General features: G+C 44.3%; 4 protein-coding genes and 1 non-coding gene across 5 annotated transcripts; 3 read left to right on the forward strand and 2 right to left on the reverse strand.

Annotated features, from left to right (window-relative positions):
* On the forward strand, window positions 1–1,987 carry LOC117584326 (insulin-like growth factor-binding protein complex acid labile subunit). Its single transcript, XM_034273154.1, has 4 exons — window positions 1–882; window positions 943–1,527; window positions 1,590–1,787; window positions 1,847–1,987. The coding sequence occupies exons 1-4, from the start codon at window positions 25–27 to the stop codon at window positions 1,898–1,900; spliced, it is 1,695 nt and encodes a 564-aa protein (XP_034129045.1). The 5' UTR covers window positions 1–24; the 3' UTR covers window positions 1,901–1,987.
* On the reverse strand, window positions 1,986–4,201 carry LOC117584323 (long-chain-fatty-acid--CoA ligase heimdall). Its single transcript, XM_034273151.1, has 2 exons — window positions 3,079–4,201; window positions 1,986–3,015 (listed from the first exon to the last, which is right to left on the reverse strand). The coding sequence occupies exons 1-2, from the start codon at window positions 4,170–4,172 to the stop codon at window positions 2,040–2,042; spliced, it is 2,070 nt and encodes a 689-aa protein (XP_034129042.1). The 5' UTR covers window positions 4,173–4,201; the 3' UTR covers window positions 1,986–2,039.
* Window positions 4,202–11,088: 6,887 nt separating this feature from the next.
* Window positions 11,089–11,889, forward strand: LOC117584330. The gene has a single exon (XM_034273159.1). It carries the CDS (start codon window positions 11,180–11,182, stop codon window positions 11,849–11,851), a length of 672 nt encoding a protein of 223 aa, XP_034129050.1. The 5' UTR covers window positions 11,089–11,179; the 3' UTR covers window positions 11,852–11,889.
* Window positions 11,890–12,165: 276 nt separating this feature from the next.
* Window positions 12,166–17,670, reverse strand: LOC117584324 (very long-chain-fatty-acid--CoA ligase bubblegum). The gene is made up of 6 exons (XM_034273152.1): window positions 17,525–17,670; window positions 15,242–15,492; window positions 14,806–15,151; window positions 14,250–14,749; window positions 12,950–13,541; window positions 12,166–12,889 (listed from the first exon to the last, which is right to left on the reverse strand). Exons 2-6 carry the CDS (start codon window positions 15,478–15,480, stop codon window positions 12,566–12,568), a joined length of 2,001 nt encoding a protein of 666 aa, XP_034129043.1. The 5' UTR covers window positions 15,481–15,492; window positions 17,525–17,670; the 3' UTR covers window positions 12,166–12,565.
* Window positions 17,671–21,534: 3,864 nt separating this feature from the next.
* On the forward strand, window positions 21,535–21,606 carry Trnaq-cug. Its single transcript has one exon. It is a non-coding gene; the product is annotated as a tRNA-Gln (tRNA).
* Window positions 21,607–24,210: the final 2,604 nt, after the last annotated feature.

Here is a 24,210-nt window from a genome sequence, read left to right on the forward strand (position 1 = left end):
GCCGTTGGGTTAGTCTACATTGAAATGTGCCACGCGGTGTACCAAATACTAGTCTGGCTCTGGATGCTGCTCTGCTGCTGCGGCTCCAGGGTCAGCTGCCTGCAAATAAGCAATTGCAACAAGACAGAGGTGACAATGATCAGGGACATGGATGTCCTGACATCGCTGACTCTGAGCAACTGCAGCCTGCCGCATCTGGAGAATGCTTTCTTCATGCGATTTGGCCAGCTTCTGCACCTGGAGCTGGAACATAGTGGTCTGAGCAGCTTGGATGACTTCTCCCTGCATGGTCTGCCCCGACTGCAGTCGCTCTCGCTCTCCCACAACAACCTGACTAAGCTGAGATCGTGGTCCAGTGAGCCCTTGGAGGCACTAACATCCCTGGATCTCAGTCATAATAGGCTGTGCAGCCTGGAGGACAACAGCTTCGTGCTCTATCCACAACTGCAGATGCTCAACTTGGCCTCCAATCAGATCGAACAGCTTGCAGATGACACTTTCCATGGCCTCTCACACCTGAAGCACCTCCAGCTCCATGGAAATCGACTGATGCTCATCGATGGCTTTCAATTTTCCGGCCTACATCGTCTCTCCAGTCTGACGCTTCACCATAATCTGATTAAAGGCGTCGATCCCCTTGCCTTTGAAAGCAATACACATCTCCGCAGTCTCCGCCTGGAGGGGAATCTATTGAGCAGTCTTCAATTTCTCACTCAACGCGGTCTTGCTCGCTTGGTTCATTTGAATCTCGCAAACAACTTACTGCAGAAGCTGGAGCCGCAGGGATTTGGGAATAACATTGAGCTCCAAGACTTGGTCCTAAGTCACAACAATTTGACGGAGCTAACGAAGGAAAGTTTATTGGGTTTGGATTCACTAGAGGTGAGTGAATTTGACAGCAAAATAAAATATAGAAGCCTCCATTGATCTTCCATTTCGCAGCGTCTCAACATCAGCCACAATATTCTCAGCCACATTGAGGCTGAAAGTCTGCAGTCGGTTGTTAGTCTGACCCAAATCGATGCAAGTTTCAATCAAATAGCTTCCTTATCGGAAAGCTTGTTCCAAGCCAACAGCCAGCTGGAGGAGATAATACTTTCGCACAATCGAATCGAGGAAATATCGCCCAAACTAATGTCACATCAGACACATTTGAAGCGTCTAAAACTGGATGGAAATGCTCTGATCGAAGCCAACTTCTTGCAAAGTCTGCCGCCAGCCTTAAACCGACTCTCCCTGAGTGTGGATCTCAGCTCGAATCTTCTTCATTCGGTCAATTTGAGCAGCCTGCTTCAGTTTGGGCACATCAATCTAGCGGATAACCATTGGAACTGTGCCTGGTTAGTGAAGAATTTCCTGCTTAGAGCTCCCGCTTCCCTTAACTTTGCTCGCAACTGGAGCCTCTTGAGCGATTGGAACGAAGACTTGACCAAGGTGCAGGGCATAGACTGTATCGAGGGCTCACGCAATCGTTCGATTGTGCTCCTGAGTGTCGGCGAGGCCATACACAGCAAAGTTCAGTGTGCGGTAAGTTCACATCAGTAGAGTTCAGTAGGGAAACACAATAAAAATGTACTTTGGTTGAATAGCAATCGTACGATGAGCTGAACCCAGCACCTCCGCCACTGACCTGGCCCAAGATACCCACAGATCGCTTTGACTCTCGTTCGGTGATCATCTGGATGCTGGTGGCCATAGCAATCACTTTTGCATGTCTGCGTTGGCTAAGGCGCTTCGTGGATCGCAAAGAGCAGAGCAAACGGAAACTGAAGGCAATCAATGAAGTGGTTGGTTGAAGTACCGGAACTATGTTGCCATGCACACTTAACCACTTTCATATTTTCAGTACATGAGCAAAATGGAATCGCAGCCCATCAGACACGAGCGCGAGAGATCATAGTCCACGAGCAACAAATTCAATTAAACAAAGTAAACAATTATGTACCGAAATATGTATAATATAATAATCAATGTCTACGAAAATCTACGAGTATAAGTGCCAAAGTTCATTAAAATGTAATCCTAAACTAGGAAATCTTTCAGTTGTACAAACGCTCTATAATCGGTGCGTACTTGGCATGGACTATGTTCCGCCTGATCTTGAGTGTGGGTCCCAGCTCGCCAGTGGCCAGTGAGAACTCGTGCGGGATGAGGGCGAACTTCTGCACGCGTTGGGCATTGGAAATGGCATTCTTGTTGGCCCGCTTGATGCCCGCTTCGATGGCCTCAAGGAGCTTGGGCTCCGCCGCTATCTGTTGAGCTGCGGCTATGGCAGCCGTTTCGTTGGGCAGTTGCAGGTCGGCAGGAATGTTGAGAAGCTCGGAGAGACGCGTCTGATTGATGTCCAGCTCGTGCAGCCACTCGATGGTCTCGTCCCGCAGTCCATCCAACGGAATGCCCGTTGCGGGATCGGATTTTGTTTTCAGGGACAGCAGAACTGTGAGATACTTACGATGGTCGCCGACCAGCAGAGCATTGGCTACGCAGGGCAGCTCCTTCTTGATTAGTTCTTCGATGTGAACGGGCGGAATGTTCTCGCCGCCAGCCGTGATAATGAGTTCCTTGAGCCTGCCGGAGATAACCACATTGCCGTGCGGGTCAAAGTAGCCCAGATCACCAGAGAGAAGCCAACCGTCCGCATTGATGGTCTCCTCGGTCTTCTCCTGCTGGCCCAGGTAGCCCATGAAGTTGCTGCGTCCCCGCAGTACAATCTCGCCCTTGCCACTGGCATCGGGCTCTTGCACCTTCACCTCCACACCGGCAATCGGCTGGCCTGAGCTGAAAAGGTTCGAGATCTCCGTGTTCAGGGTGATGGCACCGCCAGTCTCTGACATGCCGTAGCACTCGCCTAGAGCTATGTCCAGGCCCAGGAAGAAGTTCTTCATCTCATCGGAGGTGGGAGCACCGCCGGTCAAAAAGCTTCGGCAATGGTCCAGGCCCATCATCTGACGGATGGGTCGGATCATGCGTGAGGCCAGCCAGTATTTGGTAGTGGCATAGATCGAAGGTTTCTCACTATAAAAATGGGGGGAAGTGAGTAATTCTGATCCACTTAGAATGGAAGTGCCGTGGACTCACCCTGCGATCACGGCTAGTTGGTATTCAGCCACTGCGGCGCGGGCCTTGGACAGCAGAAGCCTGGAGTAAGGCTTGGCCTTGGCCTCCGCTGCCACCAGACGCTCCTGGAACTTCTCAAAGACTCGCGGCACGCCGAACATCCGCGTGGGCTTGGCCTTCTGGAAGGTTCGCACTAGAGTTCCCTTGAGGGCATCCTTGTCGGCAAATGTGACGCAACCGCCGTGCTCGAGGGCCAGGAAGACATCGAATATTTGAGCAGCAATATGACTGAGTGGCAGAAAGCTGACCATGCTCTCTGCTCCTTCCTGCACGTCCTTCATGCAGGCAGATGCGGACTTGGCGTTGAACACAATGCTGTCGTGGGTGAGCATCACAGCCTTGGGCAGACCCACAGTTCCCGAGGTGAAGATCAGCATGGCGCATTCATTGGCATAAACGCGACTCTCTCTTGCGAGAAGCTCCTGCTTGAGGGCAGTCGAGTAAGTCTTCTCCTCGAGCTGTTGCCAGCTGTAGTAGCCTTCCTCCTTGTCAACAAATGCCTCGTAGGGTCCGTGCAGTTGAATGACTGCCTTCAGGCGTGGCAGCTTTTCTTTGATAGCTCTCAGCTTGGCCATCTGTTGAGCATCGTCCACCACGCAGACGGTGGCCTCGCTGGTGGCCAGCACATGACGCACTGCCTCCGCCGAATTGCTGGGATAAATGCCAGCCACAACGGCTCCAGCTCGCAGTGCTCCCAGCTCGGCAAAGAACCATTCGGGGCAATTGAAGGCCAAGACGCCCAGCGAGCTGCGCTCCTCTAATCCAGCATCAAGTAGCATTAGCGCAGTCTGTTCCACTCTGCGCTGGTAATCGGCATAGGTCAGGGTGGTCCAGCCATTTGTCCCCTTGCCGGGCGTCTCCCAGACCAGGGCCGGGTGATCCGCGTACTGCTGGCACACGTCCTGGAAGCGACGGGGTATGGTCTGCGGTGGCACCTCGGCCATAGCACCCGTCGCACCCACATCCAGACGAAGCTTGACAGCCTCATGGAGTGAGGTGCTGATGTAGCTGATGGCCGGCTTAAGGTTGCTCCGCTCCAAGTCTATGTCGTTCATCCTTAAGGCGTTCTCGTCAATTAAACTCTGGGCTCTGCCTGCGGCCGCTATTTAAAGCGTCGGTCCATGACGTTGATAAGACCGCACCGAATCGGTTGGGATCGTATTGCAGGCAATGACGTTGCCGCTCCGAACATCGGCTTGGGCGATAAATAGGTTACCGGCTCCAGTAATCTCTCGAAAAGCCGACGATTAGTCAAGTGCTCGGTCTTTGATCTGGTGCGGGTATGTTCTTAGATTTCATTGACTGACCTTAAGACACATGTTTGCATCGGTTCGGTCTGGCAGATAAGGCTGAGATCCAGTAATGCCACGTATGTGTTTGTGTGTGTGTTTTTGGATTCGTCTGGGACACCAGACCCAAATTCAGTTGCAGATTATTAAGTGTCACAGGTTAAACAATGTAGTCGTGTTTTCATTTGTATTTACTGATGTTCGGCGGATTTAAATCGCTTAATGAGCTAGCCTTCGCAAACAAAAAAAAAAAAACAACAAAAAAAGGAATATGTTTGATTGATCCAGTAATGGCTTTCAAACATACATATGTACATATGTACTTATGTACCTAAGCAGTTGAGTAGTATATTTAATAATTTTAATAGTATATATAATACACTATTTATTTTTACTGACCATTGCTGGGTTCCTAAAATACCCATTTCTAATACTTAGTCCGCAACTGACCTTCGACAAGCAGCTGAGATAGAAAATGGGCATTCCCGGTCTTAAGCAGATAAAAACCAACGCAGCCCAGATACGATACACTACCAGGGTACCTGGTATGCTGCATGCCGGAACATGTGTGTTGTTTGTCGGTCATAAAGCACAGTACATGAGTGTTTTACCCCCCCAGCTTAACCGAAGCGGGCTTCCCAGTTGGTCACTCACTCGGAGTCGGGCGCATTAGACGCGGTGGCCAAGCAAGCACACATGGACCACGCACTTCGTCGCATAAAGAGAATTGGAATAGGCGGAGCAGAGAGAGCGAGAGAGAGAGAGAGCGGACAGAAAAAACACTTTCACACAGGCCAACAACAAATCGCAGTCGCAGTCGCCGTCAGCGTCTCTGCTGCTGCCCCGGCCGTACGTATGTTCGCTTTCGTGCGGTTAGGCATTTCTGTGCGCCTGTTCGTCCAACAGTCATTTTTTGTACAAATTTATAATTTATTGTTTAATTTATTTTATTGCAAAATGTCAAAAACGTCCCTGCCTCTCTTCTAATTGCTTGTGTGTGTGTGTGTGTCAGTGCAGCAGTAAGAACTGCGTTCTTGTGTGGCTTTCAAGTGCGGTGGGACGCAGTGAGGAGCTTGCATATGTTGGGGGCCTTCGGATAAGTATTAAAACGATATATTATTAACCCAATTGTAATTGTTGCAATTTGTATTTGCACTTATCTTTTGTTATGCGCGCAACAACAACATTATTATGAAATTATTTACCAACGAACAGCAGCTCATGAATCGGTAACAAGTGTAAACCCCGTCTATGGGTTGCACGGGTGTACGTCCGGGCGTCCGGTGCCGAGTGCATCAAAACTACAACACAAATAGTTGCGATATTGAGCTTTTTTTCTCACTTCCTCAACTATACAGATGTAACTACATATGTATGTAGTTACATAATATATATATACATATATACATATACTTTAAGTGATTCGTATGTGTTTGTCGTGGCGAGTGTGAGTGGGGCATGTGTAACGGTACATAAGAATTATATTGGGAAGCGTAAAGAAAATATAAAAAACCCGGAATATGTACAAATGGGATTCATAGGCATGTGTTAGAGGAAAACTCACCTTAAATGTGAACTAGACAGCTATAGAGCTAACAATAAAATGAATATTGAACATGCAACGGGTGCGATTAGGGTGGTCCTAAAACGACACGTTTTAGTTTACGTTTAGACACGTTTATGTACATACATATGTATGAATATCTACATGTAAATGTACATAAGTATGCACATATGTACATACATATGTACTTGTTTTGCATTATTATAACCCAGAATGTACAGGTTGGGTGGATGTACATACTTGTACAGGAGGTTGACCACACCACGAGGATCTTCAAATTTCACCCTAAAGACTGACATTGTTGGTGGTTGTATGATTTGTCACTCATTGAATGACCAGGCCACTAGGAACTCGTCACGTAATTACAGTGGACGATTTAGTCCAAATGCGTAACCGATTTGAATGTTCTAAGAACAGAAGACTATAGGGAGTGGGAGACAATTTATGCGAGTAGAGTTGGTGAGCAATGCAATATCGGATCTAGCATTTTTCCTAGAAAACGTTATTAATAACATTATGTATTTTCATAATGCTTGGAAATTACGCTCGTATCTAGTCTTTGGCGCTCCACTGTACATGCTCCTATTACTCATGATGACGCGCACTTGAAGAGTCTGATACGTATTAAAAGCAATTTGCCATATGCTATGGTCATAATAATGCTAATATGCATACCCACACCATCGCCACACCACACAGGGTACATCGGTTTCGGCATGTGTAACAATATGTTTTGTACATATTTACACGCACCCCAACATATGAATGTGTGTATGCATGACCTAATGTGTGTTCTCTTTGATTGTTAGCCCAGTAGGTGGGGGAGAGAGCAACAAAAGAGCATGAGCATGTGCATGTCGTCGGTGACTTTTGTAGATTTGTTTGTGTACATATAGATATAGCGAAATAACCCGGCGCACAGCACTGATTAGCAGGCGTCAGCACAGAGCCAAAGCAAAAAGTTCATGCTAGCAAGTGAGCCAGACAACCAGGCAGCGGTAGAAGCAGAGTCGGTGGCAGTGGCAGAGGCAAAGCAGAGCCAGCAAACAAGTACACACAACAATAAGGAAACATACACACACGACACACAAAAACGATACAAAACCCACACACGCACACACACACTCGCACTCTCGCTCACAGAAAACTACTAAAAGAGTCAGGCAGCAGCCAGCCGAGGCGGGGCACGAAGCAGTGTTCCAATCGAAAGGGGGATAAGTGGGGTGGCGGGGACAGATAAACAACATTTTATATTCATGTACCAACAACAGCGCCAATAGCACAGACAGAGACACCGACAGAGATGGAGACGGACATAAAAAGCGAAACGAAAATCAAATAACACGTGTAGCTACATATCGACAAACAAGCGACATACAAGTGTATGTATTTACATACAAGTACATATGTTTGTATGTATGTATGTATGTTCATGCAGCTCCCCCTCCGGACTTCCCGTTCGTTCAGAACGAAACACTTGCAGCAACTCATTCAAACTCATTTCTACACACTCACAAAGCATACTCGTATGTACATACATATGTAAACATGTATTTACATCACAACTATCTTGGTCGGCGGGGAATGAATGTCAGTGCATATGGCCTACGTTGTTGAACGCATAAATAGCAATTTCTCGTACAATAGCAACCGGTATTTAAAACTGTTTAATACACACATTAGCCAACGGGGTGAGAGAGCTGAGCGCACGGAAATTCCGTTGTGCAGGTTACAAAATATTATAAAGAGTTATGCTGATTTGACCAATCACAAAAACACACTTGACACATTTGACTTGTGGACATCAGAATGCTGGTGTAGTCACAGGAGAGAACAACGGAAAAATACACAAGCGGATTGTCCCCCTTTTTCGATTCTGACGTCGGCACAGGGTCAGTGAAACTGATCAATCGGCTTAATCGGCTCTTTGGACCCGACTATTGCATCTGTGCAGCACTCGTAAGTGTCATCATTACTGTCACTGTCATCGGTGACGGCTTCCATAGTCCATGTTACTTATCAGCTTTTGGCCACGCACCGATTGTGGATCCCTTCGCTTTCGCTCTTCACACGTCTGACGATGCTTGTTTTCGATGATGCTGCAATTTTCTCTGCAGTCACCGCTGATCAGTGGAAAATTCTGGAACCATTTTCAGATTAAATCAAATTGCATTCGTTGCGATTGTGTGTGGAACTGCAACGTCACGATAACAATACCCCAAATTTTCCCAACAGATCACGGCTTGTTTCTTCGCCAGCAAAATTTTTCACTATCATGTGGGATATGGGTTAGATTTGATGCTAGTCTTGGTCCCTATGTTTTATTATTTTATTCATATTAGCATCTCCAGAGCCGAACCATAAGTAAATATGACTCTATCAATTGATTTATTTTAATGGATAAATGCAATTTCATTAAAAACTTAGGTTTTCGCTTCAAGTATACATGGCCACATTTTCTGACCTCGCCTGTAAAAACAAAACACTGCCTTTCTTACTTGTTGGCGGCCAGTGTACAGAACTAAATCGCTAAACGCCGGCCGAATGCGGCTGATAATCACAAAAAATTGAGTTGCTGTTGTTGTTTTGTATGTATTGTACGTCATCAACATCAGGCACATGTACATACATATGTTTATATTCAGATACATACATATATGTATGAACAAGTCAGACAGCATACTTACATATGTTTTCATACACGTGAATACATATGTTCGTATGTATGTATGTACGTATGATTGTGGCTTGTACCTGTACATATTAAAATATCGTTTCCCCCTGAACACCGCTTTCGACGATGGTGCTGCTGCTGCCTATTACATTTCAGTTTCATACCATTTCTGGTTTTGGCTTTCGCTCTGCCAGCGTCGCTGTCTTTTTTCTGTTATTGCTCATTACAGACAAGATTACATATGTACCTCTGTAGATGTCTACATACATATGCATGTACATATGTTACATGTGTACGTACAAATTGTACGAGTCCGTCGCAGTAGCGTCGTCTGTTACCGTTTTTAGCTTTCATGGGGTAACATTAACATCCGTCGCACACTCCACCCGTCTTCGCATAAACACATACGCACACACATGCCGGTTGCCGCTGCTTCTGCCGCTGCCTATGTCGATGACTTTACGTTTTTCTGCCAGCCTGCTAATCGTTCCTGCTCGCCTGCTCTCTGCTTATGTTTATTTGTATATATCGAGCACACAAACGCACACGACGGACTCATATGCAAAGCTCCCCTCTCGTAGCGTACATACAACGATACTACAATACCCACCCGAGTTTCAGCACAGCCGGAATTTGAACAGACATACATATTTATGCAGATAGCTGTAACCACACAACATACATACATACTGATGTATGCTAGTGGAGAGAAGAGTATGGAATGAATGGAGCTGAAAAGGTTGACAGGTTGGAGAGCAAGCCAGTGGATACTCTGACACTCTGTATCGTGAGTGGCATTTATATCATTAAATGTAAATAATACATTTAATATGTACATACCTATGTAGAGAAGGGACATTCGAAAAACATATTCTTTGTTTAAAAAAGCTTTAAAAATTATCTACATACATATGTACATATGTATATGTATGTACATTATTGGTTTGGCCTTCTTCTATACCAATCTTGATCATTTTTAATCGACATATGTATGTATTAACAAATACCGTTTAGAAATCTGAAATCAAATAAATTTGTATGGAAAAATCAAAGGAGTACATATACATATGTACGTATTTCAGTACTCATTCCACGCACAAGAATTATATTCCATTTGGAGGATCCCTAGTATACAAGGTGGTTCAGTGGATAGGAACAGTACCAGCCAAGTGAAACAACCCATTTAATCAGCTGGATTTACAAACGTACATACATATGTATGTACACATGTAGGTGATTGGGGTTAACTGAGTTAATAGTTCCCTCTAATAGCATAGAGTAGTAATAGTACTCTAATAGTAAGTATAACTGTGGAATATAATCCCTAATGACATCCAACTTTAGCAGAGCATCGACTTGGGTTGACTCTCCACATTCTGAGACATTCGCTGTCCAAAATTTATCTTCGAGCAGGGTCAAAATCTGAAACCTATCGTTCATTGTCGAAGCCTTATCGTTCACTAGATAAAACCGGACTTTGTGTTTCTTAAAATCAGAGCCTTATCAATATCAACTTTGTATTATACATTTATATGTACATATGTACATACTTAAGCATGTACATGCATACATATGCACATATGTACTATGTATGAGCATTCATACATACAACTTTTAAAGTTAATTATTAAATTGTACCTTTGACCTTACGTACATAATTCAGGATAATGAATTGCAATTGCTTTGTCCGTAATTTATCATATTTTGTTGTCTTGCTATTATTTATTCCTAACTCCAATAAGAAAGATGACTCTTGAGAAAAGTTCTTCCTAACATATTAAACTATCTAAGAAATACGAGAGGAATGCTTCAATATACTCTAACCAGAACATTTTGGGCTGTTGAAGGCCTAGGAGCTTTTGTCCCTTGTGACAGAGTATTAGATTAAATTAAAAGAACAGTTCGAATCATATTTGCGTAAAACCATAACCATTTTGGACAACATTTAAAATAAATTGAAAAAAATTAGAAAAAGAGATGAAAAGTGGATATAATGCGAGTCCCTAAAGAGATAAACGTGCAGAAAAAAGCATAGTCCAAAGATTATACGAAATATACGAAACTACAAATCAAACGAAATTAAATCACAGAAACTTCAATGAATTGAAATATGTTCTTACATTGTCCGATCACTTTGGAACGTGGAACCCATCTGGCTAGGCTTTCCTTACTCTCCACACGCAGGGCTTCCAACAGATTAATTCGAATTGCAAAGGTTTCCACTCTCCAACTGCCGTATTGGTACATTTCCAATGCTGAGGCTGTGGCGCGACTGAACGATGCCGATAAGCGCTGCGAAAATAATATGAATAATAATAAGAGGCCGACAGTCAGTTATCGTACGACAGAAGCCTATGTATGTATGTATGTACATATTTATGTACAAATAAGCAGAGCCGAAGAGCATGATGAACGGCGGCAGCAAATGCATCGCAGGCACTGCGGGCTTTACTTTAATCGGAAAGACAGACTGGCTGCGTTTAGTGCACTCGGAGCGACCTAAGTACATGCGTACAATCTTCCACGCCCAAAAAGATGCTGGTCCAACTGCTGACCCTCGGCCTGGGGCTGCTGCTGGTGGGGGAAGAGCAGCTGCAGGTATTGGCCCTGACCATCACCAACGGGCATTGCCAGAAGAACATCAGCGTCAAGTACCAGGTGCCGGTGACCAGGACACGGATGTCCGACAACGCCACCTCAGAGTCGCATGCGGAGCAGTACGTGGTCTACGAGGAGCGCATCCGCTGGGACAACGTTCAGGTGTGCTGCCCCGGGTACCGCACCATTTTGTTTGGATTCTGCGAGCCCATCTGCTTGGAGGCCTGCCCCGCCTACAGCTACTGCGTGGAGCCCAACAAGTGCCACTGCATGCGCGGCTACGAGCACTCGCACCACCCGAACAAGCAGCACCAGCTCATCTGCCGTCCCATCTGCCAGGGCGGCTGTCCGGAGCACAGCCACTGCGTGTCCCACAACGAGTGCGAGTGCCGGCCAGGCTACAAGGACGTGAGCCGTTGGTATAGCCTCAGCCTCAACTGTGAGCGTGTCCAGTGCGGCCGGGAGCAACGCTATGACCCCGCCCGTCACTCCTGCGTCAAAATCGAGATGAGCATGGAGGAGCTGATGCAGCGCGTGGCCGAGCGCCTGGCCCAGGGTCTGGAGTCGACCACCGAGACGCCAGCTGTAGACGACAACAATGAGACTTAGTTTAGTAGAATCAAGCAAGTTAAGTGCGTGGCAATCTTTTAAAAGAAGCCACAAAACGGGAAGGACTCATAATTGATTGCCAAAAGGAATGTGGAATTAAACACTAAACATTAATGAAATAAATCTTCTTAAACTACGAATATGATTCATTCCGAGATTGTAACCAAACAACACTTGTATTTATTACGAAAATGTATAATAAAGGGCGAAAACAATTGGGTTTATTTGTCATTACTGAGCCCAACAAGTAAAGATTACTTCTGTTGTTTCATTCCATTCATCATCCATCCATTGAGTGATTGTCAAGGCAAGAGTTCCATACAATCTATATCAATTTATTGTGGCACTTCAGACAATAAACAATTCGTTGCGTTTCAGATGGTAAAACAAATTAGCATATACAAATTTAAAACTTAGATACTAAAATAGGGGATCTCTGGATCCAGCAGGCGGAAAGCTAATTCCCGGGACAGCAGGCGTACGCGTAGAGTTGTCCCAACTGCATTCTTCTGGAGCGCGGGTTTAGGTTAAGTATAATATCCAACAGTTAACATCAGCCTATAATCCTAACTATATAATGTGGCACTCTATTGGCTTGAAAGTCCGTTAAATTCAATTTTACATTAAAGCTCAAGTTCCGCTCATTCATAGCTCTCTATGTCTTTGTGTGTTTTGTTTTGGGTTCCTTTGGATTTGCATTTGGATCGATGGTTTCTAGGCATAAAGTTTCTCGATCTCATCGGCATACATCTTCGCCACGACGTTGCGCTTGACCTTCAGTGTGGGTCCCAGCTCGCCGGTGGGTATGGAGAAGTCATGGGGTAAAATGCTGAATTTCTGCACCTTTTGGGCATTTGAGATGGAAACTTTGTTGGCTCGCTTGATGCCATCCTCAATGGATTTCCACACCTTCGGACAGGGACCGGCCTTGAGGATGTCCGAGACGGTTTTGTGCTCCACTCCCAGTGACTTCATCCACACAGAAGACTCGTGGCTCAGCTCATCCAAAGGTTCACCCGATTCCTTGTCCAATTCGGTCTAAAGATGAAAAAGGAATAAGTATACAAATATTTAACAAAATTCTTGAGATGAACCCACCTTAATAGTGAGCAAAACTGTCAGATATTTGCGCTGCTCTCCCACCAGGAAGGCATTGGAGATGCCATCTAGCTCCTTCTTGATCATGTTCTCAATGTGAACGGGCGGAATGTTCTCGCCGCCAGCCGTGATGATGATCTCCTTGGAGCGGCCAGTTAAGCTCACGTAGCCCCTGTCGTCGACAAAGCCCAAGTCTCCAGAGTGCAGCCAGCACTCATCGTCCAGCGACTCTTCCGTTTTCTCCTTGTTGTCAATGTATCCCATGAACACGTGGCGTCCTCGGATGCACAGCTCGCCGTGTCCATTGTTGTCCTTGTTGATGAACTTTGTCTCGCAGCCGGGCAGGGTCTTGCCAATGGAGTTCAGCGAGAGCGAGTCGGGCAGGCAAATGGTGTGGCAACCGGCTGTCTCGGACATGCCAAAGGCATCGAGAATCTTCAGATCCAGACTGAGGAAGTACTTCTTCGTCTCCGGCGACATAGGGGCCGCGGCACTGACCAGTGTAATCACCCGATCGAAGCCAAGGGCCTGCTTCACCTTCGACATAATGAGCGACTTGGCAATCTTGTAGCGGAAGCCTCCTGAGCTCTTACTGCAAGTACGTTGGACAAACTTTAATTAGAATTGTTTGCTGATGAGTTTTTCGAGGCTGCCACCAATACAAAAGGGAGTGGGTCGGTCCTACAGTTTGCTTTTGAATTTTGAATAGAAGCCTTGCAGCTCCTTAAAGTAAGAAAGTATCAGGAAGGGCAATACTTAATCAATTGCCATTCCTTTTATTTGCCTTTGCGGCTGTTCATTCATTTACTTTTAAAGTGGCTGATGGGTTTCCTAATGCTTCAATCTCTGCTCAAGTATTTTCAGGTGAAAGCTCTCACGATGGACCAAAATATCTGCTTGTGACTCGCTCTCTGTTGCCACTGCTTTCGAGGACGTGCCCGCATGGCATTTACTGGCGCATGCCAGCAGCAGGAGGGAGCCGTGCCCTGTGCCCGCGTGTTGCACGAAACCTATGAGTAATGTTGTTGTCAGTGATTCTCGCTTAAACCAGAGCACGGCACAGAGCGTTGGCGCTCCTCGGCTTGCATAATTTAGCAGGAGCGAAACACGTCGGCTCTTGGCTGGCCAGGAGGCTGGGCCATGAAAAATGCAAGCATGGAATGGAGTGTATGAGCGGAGGATAGGAAAGGCGCTGCAAGCACTTTAACTGTGCATCCTTTTTGCATAATTTATGCGCACACAAAAGCTGAAGTTGAAGTATTTGGTGGCAGCCTGGTCGTCCGGTTTGGGGGATACTTACCCTTGACTCACCATGTAGTGCTTCAGTGTGATGCCCTTGGCCCAGCCGGCGATCATCTTCTTGAAGCTACCGCTGGAGCTGGCCACGGCCACCATGCGCTCCTGGAACTTCTCGTATACGCGCGGCACGCCCATGAAGCGGGTGGGTCTTGCATCCTGCAGCGTCTTCACCAGCGTGCCCTTCAACGCGTCCTTGTCCGCGAACCAAATGCAGCCGGCAATTGTGGCGCACGTGTAGATATCCACCGTCTGGGCAGCCACGTGCGAGAGTGGCAGATAGGAGACAATCGACTCCGAGCCGGCCACAACGCGCTCCATTGACTTGACGATGCCGCGGCAGTCGAAGCTGATGTTGTCGTGGGAAAGCATCACGCCTTTGGGCATACCAACGGTGCCGGAGGTGTAGACCAGACAGCAGCACTCGTTGATGGCAATGTTCTCCAGGCGTGTCTTGAACTGATCTTCCACATCGCTGACGTTCATTGACTCAATTTCCGACCACTAAAAGGAGAGGTTTAGAGAATATTGTCTCAATCTTTGTAATCGTTATCACTCACCCGATAGTAGCCGTCTTCCTTCTTGAGGTATGGTGCATATGGCTCCTGGATCTGTACAGCCGCTTTGAGATGGGGCAACTTGTCGCGGATGGAGTGAATCTTTTCCATCTGCTTGGCATCGTCAACGACTACGATCTGGGCCTGGGAGTTCTCCAGCACATGGAGCACGGCATCCGCGGAGTTGGTGGTGTAGATGCCGGCAATGATGCCGCGGGCATGGATGGCGCCCATCGCCGAGTAGAACCACTCGGCGCAGTTGAAGGCCAGCACTCCCACGGAGTGGTGCTCCTCCAGGCCGATCTTAATGAATGCCTTGGCCACCTGGTGCACCTTCTCCTCATATTGTCTGCGGGCGGGTGGGTAATGCAAATTGCGGCGATAAGTAAATTGCAAAAATTCCAAAACGGATTAGCCAGAGTCGTTCCCCCGTACTCACTTGTAGGTGACTGTCTGATAGCCGGTCTTTCCGCTCTTGGTGCGCAGGGCTGGATAGTCGGGGAAATTGTTGACCGTACGCTTGAGCAGGCCGGGAATGGAGATGGGCTCCTCGGCGCCGAGTCCCTCCTTCTGCATGAGTATCTTCACGGCATCCTTGGGATTGGTGGTGCGATAGACCTCCGACTGCCTCAGGCGATTGGGGCCGGGACGATTAAAGAGCGCTTCGTTGGCGGACATGACGTTGGCGGTCTATAATCGAGTTTGAGGTAAGCAAAAGTGAGATTAGCTTTTCACTTTTACCTGCACGGTTTATTTAGTTTTAAGAAAATTGACTTGCAAGTGGACGCACGGCTGGAAATGGAAATGTTGGCTCCAGAAATCATACGATCTATGACTAAAGTACACAGGTTTTTTTTTTGTGCCTTTTCTTTCATCCCCGATAAGACCACCACTCGAGCTGGTTTTGGTCTATGTCAAGGCTTCCTCTTATCATTCGCGTGAATAATATGACTTAACACCTTAACATGTGTACTATGTACTATGTACATATGTATGTACATATACATACTTTTTATAGTTACTTTATAGAACGGAATATTCGTCTGTTGTATCAAAGGACATGCTCAATCTCACAAAATGTCGATTATTATGCATTCAACTTATCTTGATTAAAGTTATCATCGGAATTTGTTAGCTTTGCGTTGGCCTCGACGCTGGTAAGTTCTTTTCAATGGGTTTTTATTTGCCACCGGTACAAAGGCCAAGACTCGTAATTGTTGGTATCTACAAAATATATGTACCAAACCATTTCCAGGTTTTGTTTTTCCTTTATTAATCAATAAATGTTGGCCAGTTACCGTTGCATACGAAAAACTAGGGGGAGATAAGACCCAAAATAAATAACAAGCTAATGAAGAAGTCAGCGCAGAATGAAAGAGCTAAAACAGCTGACTTAGCAATCAACAGAGTCCAAAGGGTCATATGAATTACCGAAAAGTGAAAACCCCATTACTATTGACTATATTTCATAAAGTTTCTACAGAGTTCCGCCTGCGATTATTTAAGATTGATTGGCGGGCTTCGACATAGACATTCCATACAGTAAATGATTGGCAGTTAAATTTTGTTGTAAGTTAAATGCCCCACAGGCACGGTTTTATCACGTTAATGGAAGTGTGTTCGGTTTTTGATTTTGTGGGACATCCATATGATGGAAAACCTGCTTAGGTGAATACTCCCTGAGACTATGGTAGTTGACTCGAAAATCATAAAAATTGCTTCTGATAATGTTTAAAAGTAATGAAAGTGACACGCGGCCAAGGCATGTTTGTACAGAAGAAATAGTGTTATTTTTTTTTAGAACTTTTGAGCCACAGCTGAATGGTACGAGAAACTACATACGTACATATGTAGGGGAAACCGGCTTTCCGATAAGAGAACGTCAAAACCTTTGTAGCCGGGTGCGATTGTTTGTGAAAATGTTTGAACCTCAAGCAAAATTACGCATTTGTTTCCCCACCGTGTTTCGTGTAAGAAGAGATCGACAAATGTAAAAGCAAGAAACTGCGAATGAAAACAAAACTGATAATGGGCCAGCATCTAAAAATATTTGGCAACTATTCCGTTGTACGTTTCCCACCACCAATGACATCGCACAACACGAATAAATTCCGAAAGTGTGGAACGAGAATGAGAGGAGGGAGCAAGCAGCAAAAACAAGAGGCTCTGGCAGCGAGAGTACACAATACGCAATAACGTGCGTAGAATACCCTCTAGTCAGATGTACATCGTATGTGTGTATTAGCCGTATATATGTAAGTAATTGGAAAGCAATTGAAATGAAAGGAAATATTGATAATTTATTTCCGGATCGGAACAATCTGAAAGAAACGAATAAATTTTACCTGCAGCAAAGGCTTAGGTGCAATGAAATATACCCTTGTACTCTATTAATACAGGGTAACAGAAAAGAGGAGAGCAAAAGAAATCGTCCAACGCTGATGTAAAAGAGGCTCGATCAAAGCATTGGAGAGAAATAGTGAGCGCAAATTGGGGAATGCTGGAGGGGCGATATCAGAGAGCGATCTCTTTTTCGCGGTGACAATGAACTCTCCCCCACAGTGCACTGACCCACTAAACAGAATTAGACGAAACTAAATTTGGCAAGGCTAATAATGGCGGCGGCACCACCAGCAACAAACACCACGAGGAAGTCACGCACTCAAATTCAATATTTCCATTGTTTTGGATCTTTGGATCGCTTTGGAGTTGGTAAACTTACATAATTCACTTTTGTAGTTTCTCGATGTTATTAAAATGAATTCTTGCGGAATTCTTAAGCACGCAAAACGCTTTCGATTCGCTCACTATTTATTGAGACGCGACAGACAGCACACACGACCGCAGACAGCGAAGGCAAAGCGAGAAATGAACGGTGTTCAGGATCGGATGCTATAGAAAAGTTGTTGCTTCTGGTTGAACGTCGACGCCAACGTCAACGTTAGAGAGTCAATGTCGATGTCGATATGGGGGAACTGCTACCTGCTCGCCCAGCGGCATTCTTATCAGCCAGAATTCGATCCCCGCGCTCGCTCGCACCCATGCGTCGGATTAGAAACTAAGCGATGATGTTACGCACGCTCCGCTACAACAAAATATTTGCTCTTTGCTTGACACTGAAATAACTGTATGGGCGCTTATCAGTTGGAGTCGCTGAGGGGATCGGGACCGTCATTATTTGTGGCAGTGCTGCTATGGGGTCGTACGTCCTGAAACGGATGCGGGACTGCACTGATGGAAAGTGGCAGTAAAAGGTATTATCGCATTTATGCAATGGACGGGGGATGCCAGCATATACGATTGTTGTTCAATTCGTATGGTAAGTGTGTACATAAGCATATCTAAATAAATATCTAAATACGTTTTTTTCTAGTTAAACTGCACATTAGATTCTGCTATACTATTTTCGAAGATTGAAATTTTACTTTGTACCTGACTAGTACTTTGTACCTTGCTGAAACTAACCAAATATTTAAGTAGAAACAGTGAATAATTGATAGGTAATACTTAGGAATAAAAGTATTTACAAGTATTCATTTCGAAATTTCTTGTTGCTTTCCATTGAACTATTACTGGGAATGTTGATGGTGTGCATAAAACTTTGTATCTGTTCAAAATAAATATTCATAATATCAGCAAAAATTGCATCTGATTATAAATAAGTTTAGTTCCGCAACGAGTGCGTCTCAACCCACATACACATAATAAGTTTATGCAATTTCTGTCTGCTGAATAGTATACATACATATATGTACAGATGTAAATATGTACATACATATAAATCATTTCGATTGTTACTCACAGCTTAGACCTTGAGACAATCTTGAGACATAGGGCTGCCCCAATGACCTTATGGTAAACTATTTAATCAACTAAAGCAAACGCTGATTAATTCTTACCCCTGTGACCATTTTTGATGTGTATATTTTATTACGCGGTATGTGCAGGAGTAACGATCCGTTGCGATCCTTTCTAGGACTACTATTTTAAGATTCACAGTTAAAAATAAATTAATCCAATTGTGTGACCAAGCAAAGGGCGTTTGATTAAATATTCGCCCAAGCCCAGCGTTATAAGTGGACTAAAAAAAGAGATAAATTTAATGGGAATTACAAATCGATAAAAATAGAAATATTTATTTTTGGAAATTAATTAATTCAAAACAGCCAGTAAGCAAAATATGCCAGGACACCTGGTGGTCGAAAAGTAAGCCGAATTTCTATGAACAATGAAGTGATAAATACTTACCAAATGATTCACAAATATTATTCATAGATTATGGAAATATTTGGCAGAGCGATAACCCTTATTATCGTTTTCAAGTAGACAAATGTGAGGAATATTTTCCACATCGATTTGCACGGTTGGCAATCGTTTATTTCTTAGTTCTTCTGGGAAGCTTCTTTTTGGGTAATTCGCCGCTTATCTAAGTACACAAGTTGGCAACACTTTACGATCTGATAAACATCGAACACTTGACCACAAGGCCAATAAAAATGCTAACTGGTTATAAGGCGGCAATTCTTTTTAAATTTATGCCATAGATGTATGGACAGAGTTCCGCCTGTCCATGGGTTCAACTTCGATTCAAGAATGTGTTCGTCCCCGTCATGGCGTACAATGATTATCCCATTCTATCGAACGCTGTGCATAGTACCTTCAAAGGTCCGATTAGATAAGATAGGAAAAGTTTCGAATAAATCACAATTTGCTACGATCCCAGCGATTAAAATGTCTATAGCTGTTCCGACTATCTGCACACAAATCCATTCCAGCTAATCACAAAATGCACTTCCAAATAATACGCATAAGTCTATTCGATTACTAGGCGCGTACTCCCAACGATTATCTGAAAAATTTGACTGTTGAGTGCAGCCTTATCTACATATGAACAAGCTCACGCAATGTGCCGTAATTGGTTGTGCGATGGTTGTCTCTATGGATTATTTTTAAAACATTCGTTGGTCGTTATTTGGTCGTTGTTTTCTTTTCCCCTTATCAGCCAGCTAAAGCGAGTCCATTGATTCCTGTGGTACTACCCGGCGTCACGCGCTCACCTATGGTCAACCTACTTCCAGATTCCGCTTCCCAACGTGTGCTAATTCGCATCCCCTGCTGATTTAAAAATATGCAACTAGAGATAAGAGGAAATACAATTTCTAAGCCTGCATTTTTCTAGTCCACAAACCCAATTGGTTCAAAAGAACTCAAAAGCAGCCATCTAGTTAAAATAAGTCTATTTTAGTTGATTGCATTTTTGCAGTGAAGTCATTTGCATTCATCAAAAGGCGAATACATTTTAAACAGACTGTAAAGCTTTGCGTAAATTCCGAAGTGTTAAACCACGAGAAAGCTCTGGCAAAGTTTACCAAAAGCTTCTCTACAAATTGCTCGACATGTAGAGTTACTCTATCGCGAGCCTATCTACATTATTGTCTGATACATGAAAACAAAAATACCACACCATGAAGGATTTTGTAAATATCCCTTTTCCTTGTATTTCCCAACGATGCATAAAAACATCGGTAATTTTTATTACACCACAGAAAACATTGACTGGAATGCCGGGTGGACCATGTAAGATTTATAATTATTTCGGATAGGAGAGGATTTGATATTTTACCTATGAAATTAGATCAACTTATCTTTACCGTATATCTGTGTATAATGTTACATATATTAAATAAATTTCATCCGTCTTGGCACTCTCTGGCCCCCCCGCCAGTGGTCAGTGGAAAACCTCGCCCAAGGTATGATTCGTGCCAGAATAATGGCAAGTGCAATTCGCTTGCAAATGTTTTTCATATCATGTGGAGACAGAAATCGAACATAAAGTGAGCATCTATCAATGAATTGTCTGTTGGATTTTATTCCCCTTTTATATGACACCATTACCCGGCGAGGATGCTCTGATTTCGATGCCATGTTAATGAGATTGTCATCATCAAAGTTGGCATCGAATTACGTTCGCCTGAGCTGCACAAAGTTCCACTTATTTTACTCCACCGAACGACGCCCACCCCACTAAACGCATGCAAATGATGTGATAATAATGTCGGTTGGAGAATGGGCAAATTACATACAAACATACATATGTACATATTTACATACTTATGTACATATACTTTTATACTCGTATTATCCACCGGTAAGTGTAAAAATAAACGCGTAAACCCATTTAAGCTGGAGGTAAGCAAAGCAATGAACGTGTCCTGGCATTTCAACAAGTCTCTCTGGTTCGCGGGAGGGCAAGGATAACAAGTGTTTGGCTAATTAGCTCAGTTTAATTGTGCGACACAAACACAAAGAGACAATCGCCAGGAGAGTCAGAGAAATGAAAGCGAGCTGCATTTAATTGACATGTCACGCCCCCCCACCGAAAAGCAAACAAAGAAACTCCAAAGAAATTTAAAAGGAATGAACCAGAGTTAATATTTGGCCAGAGTCCACAGTTATTGTGTTAATAATGGCAACTAAAATGGAACTACTTATAACAATTGCATGGTTGGCACTAAGAGTTCTTAAATATCTTAAATAAAACTCAGCGAATTTTACATATTTTTTGTGCATTTTGCAAACTGCGAGCGTTCCACATACATATGTATGTATATTCATATTTACATATAAACATAAATATGTATTTATTATTATATTTTCAGAGTTTCTCTTTGCCATTGCGACACACACACTTGCAATATTTCTTTGGGAGCATTTTCTTGGCGGCACTCAACCGGTTCTATGGTGTAATGGTTAGCACTTTGGACTCTGAATCCAGCGATCCGAGTTCAAATCTCGGTAGAACCTGAAGTCTAAAATATTTTTTTTTTTCTGTTTTCTGCTATCCTGAAGGATATTCTTGCTCTCTCTGTACTTTTGATTAAAAAGGTCGCAGCTCTTCTAATGCCAAAAGGGCATTCAGCGTTAACCTTTTGTATTATCTTTCCAATCAGCCAGCCCTTGGCTACGGACTGGTGCTCCTATTGTTGTGCTTCTCTTTCAATTTTGCAGCACGGCTTGGCTTTCAATCCACGCAAAATCCAACATAAAAACACAGATAGAGACAGACAGAAGGACTGACAGATGCATTTGCATATGTATGAGGGAGCGTCTGTGCTTCAGTTTCAGCTACAGCTTCAGTTTCAGTTTCAGTTATTTCCTACAACTTTAACTGCAGCAAATAGTTTTGGGTCTCCAATAAAACGGCGGCATTGGCCATAAAAAGTGGCAGCTCATTTCGCACTGAAAGATACGGAATGCAGCAAAGCCAAACAATTGGAAATTCTGCGCTTTTTCATTAGCCACTTTGGCTGGAAACTTTGCCCCCGCGCAACATTGTTTTTCATTAATTCATCAGCTTAAAGTTTTTGCCAACATCAGAGGCATCACAGACGACCAGTGCACTGCTGGAGAATCTTTCGACCAGATATAAGCAGACATGGCCGACACTAAGCTGACCATTATGAGTGTTTAACTAACAGCAAGTTCCCAGTAAGCCAACCAAATGAATGCGTATCTGTGGAATGCAGTTGGGGAGATTTGAAAAGCTTTCAACGATTATTGTGCATGAGGCGACTAAAACCCAATGGATGAAGGTGCTTGATCAATTATAGTAGACAGAGGCCTCCTTTCCAGATAGTTTAAACAATGAAAAGGCACTTTAATAAGTGGATTCCACAGTCTACTCCAGCCACAACGTGGGACACAAATAATACCAAACTTAAGCTGCGACGAATTTAAATGAACCTTTTATCATTTCACCCACTGAGTCGACCTTTGGGCCTGAGGCTACAACAAAACAGAACCCCTACAAGGAATCATAGCATCGGTGAGCAATATGAATGGACGGACGCCTTCGTCAAGAGCTAATAATAGAATTGGCGACGCAATTCCGAAACGGGTGCTGCTGCTGCTGCTGCTGCTGCTGTAATCAATAATCGATATTTGACAAATTGAGCAACAATTGCAACATGCCTGCCTGGCTTTAATTTCAGTCCCCGAGTGTCGCAACGTCAGAAGCTAATTAATTGGATTTGTTAAACTTGAGAGGTGGCCCCTTTGGACACTCTGTCCGGCTCCGTGAACAGCCACTTGACCAGCAGCCAACCCCTCCAGCCATGGGTCTGGGAATCTTGTCAAATTTCAATAATTTAGCACTAGAACTGTCCCAGACAGACAGTAGCTGTCAACGATAAGCCAGACGACAGGCAACAAAGACGAACAATTCCACAACAAATTTTCTTAACCCCTTGGCCGGGGGACACTACAACTGAACCGAACTTGTTCTGCCAGATATCATTGCTCAGCGAGAGGTGGGGAAGGGAAGGGAAGGGAATGGAATGGAATGGGGACTCGCTGGATGCTAGGTGGAAAACTGTTGGAGTAAAACTAAACGAGACTCGTCTCGTGGCGTTTACTTAATGCGCTCCGTTGGTTTGCTCCCATAAAAATTCCCCCAAAAATGTTTGTTGATTGCACTTAATGTGGCGAGGTGGGACTGTTATGGCCAGATATCCCTCCTCCCACCTCTGGGGAAGATTATGCAATGAAAACCGAACACTCGCGGTCCACATTAAAGTCAGGATAGGTTGAGCATCACACGGATTATTAAATTTAATCGCTAATGTCTCAGCGCGACAGTTGCACATAATGTTCGAACGGATTTACGAGTACGAGTATGGCTTGGGCATGGCTAATCGAGGGGGAATGTTCACGAGGGTTTATGAGGACTCGAAGTCGATGGACGTCGTAGCACAAAATGGACTGAGACATAGCAGACTTCAAAGCGGTAACTTTGTTCTATTCCGTTAGGGTTTGACTTGTTAAAGTTCCCAAATTATTTTTGGTCTACAAAATTATAAAAGGTGCACTGTAATGACAATCCCTAACAGGTAAAAGATAAAGCGAAGGAGAACTGGGAAGGATAACCAGATAAGAAAGTAAAATTCACAGTAATTCTGTTACATATTTTATTATAGCGCGTACATAGAATCTTCATGAAATCTTCATGGAATAATTTAAATAATGGTAGAGAGCCAAGCCACTGTACAGTAGACATTAAAGTCCACACTCGTCTTCTACATGTTCATTTTGGTAATATGGGATCCATGTCTAAACAATAAACATGCAGCAGAGAATCTAGCACCAGCACCCTTCTGCATGTCTCCGCAACCTATTCCTGCCGCATCGACCTACTTAGGAGCCTTGGCATATTGATGGCCAGGAAGAATATCCAAGAGAGCAACATTTAGCTCCCATTCGTTATGTCTGTGTGACAGCTGACTGAGGACTTTGCAGCGACTGCGAAGCAAGGAAGAATGGGGCGCCTGGGTAACCGAGAGCTGTAACCAAAGACGACCACGATGAGCATGGCGCACACAAAATTGCATGTCGAGTGCTGCATAAAACTCG

This window comes from Drosophila guanche, unplaced genomic scaffold (assembly GCF_900245975.1).
Source record: "Drosophila guanche unplaced genomic scaffold, DGUA_6, whole genome shotgun sequence".
NCBI lineage: Eukaryota > Metazoa > Arthropoda > Insecta > Diptera > Drosophilidae > Drosophila > Drosophila guanche.

Excerpts from the sequence above, each read along its gene's own strand:
- LOC117584324 (XM_034273152.1), bottom strand. The coding sequence starts at position 15,480 with ATGTCCGCCAACGAAGCGCTCTTTAATCGTCCCGGCCCCAATCGCCTG. Across the intron at positions 15,152-15,241 it reads TATCAGACAGTCACCTACAA|ACAATATGAGGAGAAGGTGC; the intron begins GTGAGTACGGGG and ends ACCCGCCCGCAG. Across the intron at positions 13,542-14,249 it reads CACTACATGGTGAGTCAAGG|TAAGAGCTCAGGAGGCTTCC; the intron begins GTAAGTATCCCC and ends ACGTACTTGCAG.
- LOC117584326 (XM_034273154.1), top strand. The coding sequence starts at position 25 with ATGTGCCACGCGGTGTACCAAATACTAGTCTGGCTCTGGATGCTGCTC. Across the intron at positions 883-942 it reads TGGGTTTGGATTCACTAGAG|CGTCTCAACATCAGCCACAA; the intron begins GTGAGTGAATTT and ends TCCATTTCGCAG. Across the intron at positions 1,528-1,589 it reads ACAGCAAAGTTCAGTGTGCG|CAATCGTACGATGAGCTGAA; the intron begins GTAAGTTCACAT and ends TTGGTTGAATAG.
- LOC117584323 (XM_034273151.1), bottom strand. The coding sequence starts at position 4,172 with ATGAACGACATAGACTTGGAGCGGAGCAACCTTAAGCCGGCCATCAGC. Across the intron at positions 3,016-3,078 it reads CAACTAGCCGTGATCGCAGG|TGAGAAACCTTCGATCTATG; the intron begins GTGAGTCCACGG and ends CCATTTTTATAG.
- LOC117584330 (XM_034273159.1), top strand. The coding sequence starts at position 11,180 with ATGCTGGTCCAACTGCTGACCCTCGGCCTGGGGCTGCTGCTGGTGGGG.